The sequence below is a fragment of the Prosopis cineraria genome, unplaced genomic scaffold, assembly GCF_029017545.1.
Source record: "Prosopis cineraria cultivar Desert tree isolate PC_DT_omini unplaced genomic scaffold, ASM2901754v1 PC9, whole genome shotgun sequence".
Taxonomy (NCBI): domain Eukaryota; kingdom Viridiplantae; phylum Streptophyta; class Magnoliopsida; order Fabales; family Fabaceae; genus Prosopis; species Prosopis cineraria.
In genome coordinates, this window is record NW_026555340.1 from 18,292,377 (window position 1) to 18,303,019 (window position 10,643).

A 10,643-nucleotide genomic window follows, 5' to 3' on the forward strand; every position below is an offset into this window, starting at 1 on the left:
ATATATATATAGAATAAGATACGCAAAAGATCATCAGAACTTTAATAGTAGGGACTAAAATAACAAAGAGTTTATAAATTGAAAGACCCAATTGCAAGGTTTAAATCATAAGGATGAAATTGAAAATTCTGGAAGGCTTTCAGTAATGTCGCGAACTGTAAACAGTATAGTTTAGTTTTTCAAATAAATTAATAATTTGGGCTCACATGACCGAAAACTTCATATGTTCACATTTATTGTTGTCCTTGAGTACTAAATATGTCACGTTAATTCGTTACGTCATAAGGACTTTCACAGTAGGGATTAAAATAACAAAGAGTTTATAAACTAAAAGACCCAATTGCAAAGTTTAAATCATAAGGATGAAATTAAAAATTCTGGAAAGTTTTCAATAATGTCACAAACTGTAAACAGTACAGTTTAGGTTCAAAAATAAATTAATAACTTGAGACCGGAAACTTCATATGTTCACACTCATTGTTGTCCTTGAGAACTAAATATGTCACATTAATTAGTTACGTCATAAGGACTTTAATAGCAGGGATTGAAAGAACAAAGAGCTTATAAATTAAAAGGCCCAATTGCAAAGTCTAAATCATGAGGATGAAATTGAAAATTCTGGAAAGCTTTCAATAATGTCACGAACTGTAAACTGTAAAGTTTAGGTTTAAAAATAAATTAATAACTTGGGACCGAAAACTTCATTTGTTGACATTCATTATTGTCCTTGAGCATTAAATATGGCACGTTAATTCGTTACGTCAGCTATATTACATCACGTTATGTCAAGTGAATGGGATGGGATTCGTTTTTCGCTGTGTAGGGGGATGTCAGATCATAACAGCACGACGAGGAGTTAATACTTACTAATTCATATTTAATTAAATAAAGATGATGAATCATTCTATTTTCACATTTAGCGTTTGATTGTACATGGAATTATCTCTAATTGAAGGATAACCATGAGCAATAAAGAAAGAGATAAAGCTGAAAAATTATTTTATTTTTATTTGTTTGTCAAAAATATTATCTTTTTGTCTAACATGTCAAAATTAGAGTCACTTTTATCTTTCTGTTTAATTTTAACATGTTAAAATTAGCAATGAATTATGCCACGATCAAACAAACACCATATTATATATGGTTTAATTAATCATCATACCCTCAACCACATTTCTCATAAGCTGCTCCGCACACTTGGGGTGCATTTGGATTAATGTTAATATATGTGTAATACATTTATATTTTATATAAATTTTGCTTTTGTTATTAATAAAGAAGATACCATTCTCTAATAACATAGACCATCTCTATCGAGATACTAATGATACAGAGTAAACCCTCCTAAATTTAACCATTTGTTTAAATAGGTGGAGTGCTTGGACCGTTAACATCAAGGTATTAAAAATTGGATTGGAAAATTGGCTGGTACAGTCTGGTTTTCAATATCATGGTTAACATTAACTTAAGGTTGTTATTTTATACAAAGAATCACATTTAAGGTCCAATGCATTATGGATTGGCTAAGGGATTGATTCACAGAGCAAACAAGCCCGTGCAATCTGATTTTAATAAGCTCAAATGCCCCAACTACAAATATATATTTCTCGTGAAAAGGCGTGTTTGTCCCAATTGTATAGGTTTCCTAAGTGTGCATGTACAATATAATATCCACAAATAACATGACAAGGTCCATGCATGAACAACACATCATCTCTGTCGAGTTACTAATGACAAGAGTAAACCCTCTGCGTTTGGCTTCGGTGCACCATAGTGCCTTTTCTTAATTTGATAAAGTTATCTCATCATCAATCTGGACAATACAGATTTAAATTGGATGGTTCAATTTAATATTAAAATTTTATTTAATTCTTATAAATTGACTATCTAGATGTTTTCTTGATAGTCTAGACTTAATATTAAAAAATTTTAAAATGTTTTAAAATTTTTATTTTAGTAAATATAATATTATAAATAAAAATAAAGGTAATCTTCAAATTGACACTTTAAAAAAAATTAAGAAAAAGTTGCAACTTGAAAATTATATATTAAATCTGGACTATCCATATTATATCTGGATAATTAATTTATAAAAATTATAAAAATATTTAATATTAAGCTGGATCATCTAGATTAAATGTGCATTGTCCACATCAAAGATATAGTATACTTATTATTATTTATAATTTTTATTTTAATAAATATAAAATAAAATATAAAAATAGAGCCTATAAATCTGAACCGTTCAGATTAGATTGCTCATTATGTGATGAGCACCACCGAAACCAGACGCAAACCCCCTTAAATTTAACCATCTGTTTAAGTAGGTCGAGTGCTTGTACTGTTAACATTAACTCAAGTGGGTTATTTGATATAGATTTTATCGCAAGACAATTGGCCTATAAATATGCTTTGAGAGGGAGCCAGCAAGCTCATCAGCACAATCATCTGCCCATCTTTATTTTCCAATCACAACACTCTCTCTCTCTCCAAAGGTGCTGTTTGTTGGAAATACCATGGCTTTCCTACAATCATCACATGCTCTGCCTCCTTTGCACGAATCCATCAAACCAGTCCTTAATTTGTGTCATTATGATGAGTTTGGTAACACAACCGAGTAAACCCTCCATGTGGATGCTCTGTTGACGGTCGTCTCTAACATCATGGAAGCCTCACTCAAGATCTCTGATCCAAACGTAAAGGTGCGTATGTGTGTGTGTGTCTATATGTATGTGTGTATCCTTTATGAGCCGTTGTTTTCCAGTACTTATAACGACAAATAACTAAATTTTTGATTAATTTTATGCATAGCAGAGAAATTCGAGTCAACCCATTTGGCTGAATTAGTCTGTTAAACTAGTATATTGACCAGTTTGATAAAATACTTTGTTTATAATCACTTCGATCACAGTTTGATTGTAGTTTTGAATTTTGATCATTAATCTTTGAACTAGTGTCTTGACTAGTTCAATAATTGATCCAGTTTTTAGTGCCTTAATTTTATGCATGATTTCTTTGTTGTTTATGTACTACAGCTTAATGTTAACAAGGAGGCCAAGTCAAGTCCTTTTGGTTTCAATTCACCCACAGAACGGCTTCGGAAAATTGCTTGTCAGGTTAGATGTTCTATTTTAAACAGATATATACATATATACATATATATAACAAGTTGTTATTAACTCAAAGTAATATTAAGTCAATGTCTTAAATTTATTTATGTTGACACACAGATGAGGAGTACAGTTGTTGATAAGGAATACTCGCATGCACACGAAACAGCAGAGAGGATAATCACAGATCTGAAGGAATATCCATGGCATGCAAGAGCAGTGATGGCACTAGCAGCATTTGCTTTAGATTGTGGGAATTTCCATCTTCTTTCTCAGGTTAAAGATGGCGACAACCTTGGAGCATCATTGGCTGTCTTGAATGATGTTCAAGGAAGCATCATCAGTACTAATAAGGAAACCGTTTCCACATACCACTGTCTGGTGAGGAACGTTTTCTTAACTGTCCAATGTTTGGTTAAGTTGATGGGAATGTTGCAGCGACATGATCATGCCAAATTTGAGGACATGATTCCCACTTTGGACAAAGCTAGGCATGAATTCCCTGATTTTGTTTATTGGGCTATCTTTGCGACTGTTGTTTGCAGCAGCACTCTTTACATGGGCTCCAGTCGTTGGTAAGTTCTTTATACTCGGTTAAGCTTGATACCATGTTAAAATTACATGTGACTATATTTAACCTAGCCAGTCCAATACAAGCTGGTTGCTACTGGCTAGCCAGAACTTAGCACAGGCTTATGTATGTATAAGGACCAGGTGGTGAGCGTCCTCTCCTCCGCTATCCATGGCATTTAGAAAACATCATATCATTCTAATTAAATCTGAACAGTTTAGATTTAACGTTTTTATCTTTATCTTTATCATTATCATTATCTTTGTTTTACTTTTATTAAAATACGTTTATATAAATTATAAAAAAATTGACAAATGTGTTTACCAACCTGAACAGTCTAGATTTAACATAAATTGTTCAAATTTGATATTAAAATTTTTAAATTTTTATAAATTGACCATTTACACATGCGCTGTATGATATTAGTTTTTATAATTTTTCATATTAATTTTGGACTATTCCTGTTCAATTTAAAATATCTAAACTAGTGATCAGATTTATTAAAAAAATTTATCATTTTTATGAAATATAAAATAGAAATCAAAATTAAACCATTAAATCTGGTCCATCTAGATTTTATCTAGACGGTCCAAATGTTTCCTGAATGTAGTCGAGGGTTAAATGAGAGAATGCTCGAAGGAGGGAAGTCGGGTATATACATACGCCTCTAATCTATTCTATTCCTTTATTCAATTTCAAAGGCAAGGCTTCTTGATATAAGAGCCGGTTGAAGGATTTTTCTTTTTGGATCTAAATGCAAGATCCCGATCTTCTTTGTTCTCAAACTATATACTTTAACAAGGTTAGTTTTTAAGGAACTGTATTTTAAGGAAACCACTGCCAATACATGGTTAATAAATAACTAGACAAATATCCTTATAATCTATGTGAATTGGTTATATATTTATCTCTTACATTTAGTACCGGGAGAAAATTAGTTTGGTTTATGTAGTCATCACACTTTCTATTACATGCTGTTTTGCTTCAGGGTCAGCAACGGCACACTATCCGAAACTAGAGACTGGATTTCCCATGTTCTTGAAACATTACATGACTACCTGAAGCAGATAGAGGATGTGAAAGGTTAGGATCTTATATACTAATTCTAATTCTTATTTTCTAATATTATTTATAAGTTACTTCCAACACGTTTTATCTCAAACAAGAAAAAATCTTAAAATTGATCATCAATTTTGCCTAAAATTCAATAACTTTCTAACCCTATCATCATTTTGTCATTTTCTCATTGTTAATTGACCAGTAGTGGGTCTCACATTATATTTTTAATATTTTTTTATTATAAAATATTTGAGTAGAAGAGCAAAAATACCCTTTGAATAGAAGTTGAGAATGAACTTTAACATAATAAAAAAATATTAAAATATAGTGGGATCTATTGATTACTAATAGACGTTAAGTGTTTTTAACGTCAAAGTGATGATGGAGGGAATCTTTAAAGTTGAGAAGGATAATTAACTCACAGTTAAGTTTAAAGGTATTTGTAACATTTTGTGTATAATTCAAGGATAAAAATGACCCTTTGTTCAATAAGAAAATAAGACAAAAAAAAAATCTTCTTTATCCACTGTTGTAATAGGACCTCAGAGAGAGAGAGTGTGTGTCTATATATGTGTGTGTGTGTGTATCACCAACAAAATAATTGGCACTAAAATGTGAGGGAAAAAATGGTGTCATTGCAGGTATTGTGGATGAATATTTAGAACGTCAAGTTGGGGCATTCGTAACTCCTACAGGAATTTTACAAGTTTTGAAGTGTCTGTTATTCCCCAAAGATACGAAGAAGCACTACGTGTATTACGGCTCCATGAAATCAAGGGTTAGAACTTCGAATTATATATAGGATTCTTTTTTTTTTTTTGGCCAGTGTATAGGATTTGATCTGTTTAGACTGATAATTTCCCTTTTTGGTGTAAGCTTTGTTAGAGCGATATATATATATATATATATATATGAGATTAATCATTACTCATCAGTTTTATTTCTGTTACAGGTGAAGATCGATGATGAAATGTTCAACAACAAGTGTGTGTTTCTGTTCATTTCCGAACTGTTCGGCATCGAAGACGAGATTAAGCTTTTGAAAAAAATCAGCGAAGATTTGGCCTCGGATCCAAAATGCGAAAAACATGGGATGCGAAAGAATGACTTCAGGATCTTGTGGCTCCCCATTGTTTCTTCTTCTTCGAAGAGTGAGAAGATCAAGACACAATTCAACGTTGTCGCACAACAATTTGTTACATGGTCGTGTGTGGTGGATTATTCCATTGTTGAACCTGCAAGCCAGAAACTGATCAAACAGGAGCTGGGGTACGTGAAAAGGCCTATGGTTGTTGTGTTCAACCAACGAGGAAGAAGAACAAATAACGATGCCTTGCCCATGTTATCTGCATGGGGATGCCATGCGTTCAAAACTAAAAAAAGTCCTGTTCTGAAATAAGACTTGTTATTTTGTTGGACACACCATATAATTAGAATCACATTCCATCTTTTATAAAGCGCCTTATAAATAGGATTAAAGTAATATTTAAAAACTAAAAAAATGATAGTTTTTGTTAATTGTTGAAAATATCTTTACATTTCTTTGAAAAATACTTGTTCAAAACTCAAGATTCTCATACCTATACAAACTCAAATATATATATGTATGTATGTAGACTAAAAGCTGCTACGTCTTAACTAAATTGCCAACAAGTGACATGTAAATTGATATATATCAGAATGAGAAAGAATACAACATTATCTGCGGATGCATGGACGATGTGGACACCAGCAACTACGATGGTAGCTGGTTGGACAAAATCAACTTAGAGTTGGAAAAAATCAAAAGGGACAAGATCATAAGCTCAAGTGGTTTTGCTATAAAATACTATCATCATGGCAAGCAGGCTGAGAATGACTTCAAGTTTGCATATAAGTTCTGGGCTTTTGTTGAGAATGTGTTCAACAGCTTGAAAAGTAGGAAGACAACTATCAAGGACGACCCGTCCTTGGGCCATCTAGAGAAATTCCTCAGCCTCCGGCGAGAAAAGTCCGGCTGGATTATCATAAGCCGAGGATCCGAGGTTAGAATAGTTGGTTCTGGTGAGAGCGTCTGCAAAACTCTCTCTCCAAGTTTGAGTCGTGGAAACACAATATCACTCAACATGGCTTTGATGGGGCTTTTGTGAATTACTATTTCAATGAGTTTCCACCTCAATCAAGTTGTCTCTATTTGGATCTGAAGACCTATGTTCCCTTAGAATGTGTGACATGCCAATCGGAGATGGAGATACAGTTGGTCAAATACGTGTGCTGTCATGGCAACCATAGCCATGCCAAATCTGTTCATCGCCTTGCATGAGTCCTTTAATGAAGCGTCGTCGTTTTCGCTGATGGACCCGATGCTCAAATTTGGAGGAAGAAGGAGGTGTTGTCTTGAATTATGGGCTTGTTTATGCGTACTGTATCTTTAGTAAAGCCTTTCTATAGGGCTTATGATAATATTAAAGCCTTCGGGCTATGAGTCTGTTGAATTATTGCATGTGTCAGTGTGTGGTTGTGGATTTGTGTTATCGATAATAAAATTCCTCCTTCGGTTTGAGGATCTTTTTTTTTTAATTATTATTTGTTTGTATGTTTTAAAAAAAACGTAAATTTGAGCATGTTTAACACTATAAATTTTAAAATGTCCCTCCCAATAAAATCTTAAAATAACCTTATTCCCAATAAAGCTTATTCCCTTTTGCTGTTCCGAACTCGATCGCTTGTTGTCACAAGCATACTGACAATATAATACTTGAGAGGGAAATTTGATTTTAATTTGGAGGTTTCTCACGGCTCAGTTGGCTTGATTTCACACCAGGAAGGAAATTTGAGTAACATTTCACTTGAGATATTGTATTTATCCTTCATATTTTTCTTTGCGGTTTCTTCTTTGATAATATGGATGTTTGGGTCAAAATTAAACCCCCTGTTTTTGGATACATTGCATTTTCTTAAAGATTATACAGTAGAAGTGAAATTTGACACCAAGATAATTTTCAAGATATGCAATTTGCATATTTGAATATATGGAAGCTAGATTGCTTTTTTTTTTTTTTGAGTGTTTGCATTTTGTGGAAGGGTTAGTTTTCTAAAAGACCTTGCTTGACATATTGAACCAAAAGACTTTGGTTGAGATATTGACATTGAGGGACCGTACTTGGCTTATGGACACCAAAATTATTAATAGTGATGGACCTTGTAACATATTGACAATGCAAGACCTTATATGAAATATTTATAGTGAAGAACCCTGTTTAACTTTTTTTTTTTTTATCAGCAAGGGTTATTTAGCCCTGAGCAGTGACAGTGAAGGACTTTCTTTTTGAAATATGTCCCAAGACTCTACGGGCTAATAAATTGGAGGTGATGTCCTTTATAGCGGTTTTTCCTTTTAAATAACGTGGTTGGTTGAAATGCAAATATGTCAATTAAAAATTTAGTCTTATGTCAGCTATGATTGCGTCACAGATATTGTTGAAGGTATAAATATCAAATTATTCCCAAGGACCAAAATGTTCAAGGGAGAATCTCATTTAGAGCCCCCAAAACACAAAATTTGCATTTAAGGCCCAACAGAATCTAAAAATGCACTGCATGCTAGAGGATCTGTTTCACAAATTTCATTGTGGATGAAAAGATGTATTTACCCTTATCTTAATAGAATGTCCATGTAGATACAATATAATATCCACGAATCCTCAACACAATATTTATAAATGTACAACACATCTAGTGAACATTAATTTAAAGTATGTTATTGATGAATTATAGATTTTATATATTTTATCCCACCTTCTCCATGCATTTTGATGATGATTTCAGACTAATTCGGGTTTACTAGATATTATTTGAATTATTAGCCAATTTTGAGGAATAATATATTTTTGAACAAATTATAAGAATTTTGAGCTTAATTGTGAATATTTTACTTTCCTATTTTTAATCTGGTATAATTTTTTCAATATTTATTTGAGCTTCATTTGAATTATCATACATTATTTGAGTTTTTGGCCATTTTGAGAAAAAACATATAATTGCTAAAAACATTAATTTGAAAATATTTTATGAGACAGGATTTATTTTGAACATAATCTATATTAATTGGTGTATTTGATTTTTTTATGTACGTAAAGTTGGTGTGAGTGATAGAAAGGAATGAAAGAAGCTCTTTCTCTCGGATTTTTATTTTCTTCAACGTGCGTCATCATCATCAGCTCCAGCGTCTCCTTTCTTCCACTCCATTCATTCATGCCACCTCATCTCTTCCTTCCATTCTTCCACCAATTAATCACGCACTCACCGTTCAATCCTTCTTCTCTTTTGTTTCATTCATTCCAACACCTCCTGTCCTCTCATAATCATCGAGAATACACCACACGCGCACACGCGCACATTAAGAGAATTGTCTCTTATTTCCATCTCCATCAGTCATCTTCTCATGGCCGTGACTTGCTTGAAGCTTGGGGGATGAAGAAAATTTATAGGAGCTTGGGCTAATTTGGGAGATAATCTGGGACTAGCATGAAAAAAAACTAGAGCCTAAAATTTACACTTTGAAGATCATTGGGAGTGATTTTTCATTTATCTTTTTAATTCAAGAACTTAGGATTATTTAGTTTTAAATGATTCTAAGTTGTAATGTTAGAAGACAATCTAGTTTTAGATTGTAGATATTTTAAATCTTAGATTGAATTGATTTTGTATTTAATAAATTTTTGAAATTTATGTTTTTATGGACTGCCAGTGAAGTACTTGCAGATGAGGAAAAGCAAAAAACCTCAGTACGGCGATCAAAACGCAGTGTTTTCACATGCAAGACTAATAGGTGAGCCCATTGTCATGCCCATCTAACATGGTCATGATATTAAAATCTTCGTACTGATTCTTACGTTCTTTGTAGTTTTGCTTGACCTACCCTTGCACAAGTTAAGTTACGGCCATTTTTTTTTTTTTTTTGGGAAAAAAAGGACACGCGAGACTTGGAAAGGAACCGTACGTTTTAGCTTTAATGACGTGGGGTTATATTGACATTAAATTATTGAGAAAATCACTTTCAGGACCCACACAAAACAATTTATATAAATATAAAAAAATCTCATGAAATTATAAAATTATTCCAAAGTCTCATATTCTTTAATAAATTATTGCCAATTTGCTATATTCAAATTATCAATTACTGTTTGGTAGTTATTAGTGAAGTTATTTAGTTGACAACAAAGTATTAATAACTAACAACTTTCTAACAGTAGTTGACAACTTGAATAAAGGACGTGGGATTTCTAAATAATTTTGTGATTTCAATAGAATATTTTTGTACTTAATTTTCTTACGTGGAATGTAAGAGTAATTCTTCCTAAATTATTTATTCCTCCAGATCTATGTCATGAAACAAAATTCCTTTTATGTACAAGAAAATATAGTGTTTTATGGACAAAATCACTGTTCTGTTAGAGAAAATAAAGAAGGAAAAGATCATAAGTTCAAGCGGTTTTGCTATAAAATATTATCATCATGGAAAGGCTGAGATTAACGAAGTTTGCAGACACGCTCTGGGTTTTTGTGGAGAATGTATTCACTAGCTTGATGAAAATAAAGACGAAGATCAACAAGGACCCTTGTGAGAGTGTTTATGAGAAAAGTCCGGCTGACTGATCATGAGCCGACGGTTCGACATTAAAATGGCTGGTTCTTGTGAGAGTGTTTATCGAACTCTCTATGAGTTAGAGTTATGGAAACAAAACAACTCTAAACATGGCTTCGACGGGGCTTCTAAGAATCACTGTTTCAATGTGTTTCCGCCTGAATCGAATTGCTTACATTTGGATCTAAAGGCTAATAGTAATATGAGTGATGTTTTGATTCCTTTAGAATGTGTGAGATGCCAATGTGAGATGGAGATTCAGTTAGTGAAATACGGG

General features: G+C 32.8%; 1 protein-coding gene across 1 annotated transcript; it reads left to right on the forward strand.

Annotated features, from left to right (window-relative positions):
* Positions 1 to 2,663: 2,663 nt before the first annotated feature.
* LOC129319627 (protein SIEVE ELEMENT OCCLUSION B-like) lies at positions 2,664 to 6,139 on the forward strand. Its single transcript, XM_054964722.1, has 6 exons — positions 2,664 to 2,702; positions 3,036 to 3,116; positions 3,231 to 3,685; positions 4,670 to 4,764; positions 5,382 to 5,518; positions 5,693 to 6,139. The coding sequence occupies exons 1-6, from the start codon at positions 2,664 to 2,666 to the stop codon at positions 6,137 to 6,139; spliced, it is 1,254 nt and encodes a 417-aa protein (XP_054820697.1).
* The last annotated feature ends 4,504 nt before the right edge of the window (positions 6,140 to 10,643 follow it).

Coding starts and splice junctions, on each gene's coding strand:
- LOC129319627 (XM_054964722.1), top strand. CDS start 2,664: ATGGAAGCCTCACTCAAGATCTCTGATCCAAACGTAAAG. Junction 4,765..5,381: donor GCAGATAGAGGATGTGAAAG/GTTAGGATCTTA, acceptor GTGTCATTGCAG/GTATTGTGGATGAATATTTA. Junction 5,519..5,692: donor ACGGCTCCATGAAATCAAGG/GTTAGAACTTCG, acceptor TTTCTGTTACAG/GTGAAGATCGATGATGAAAT.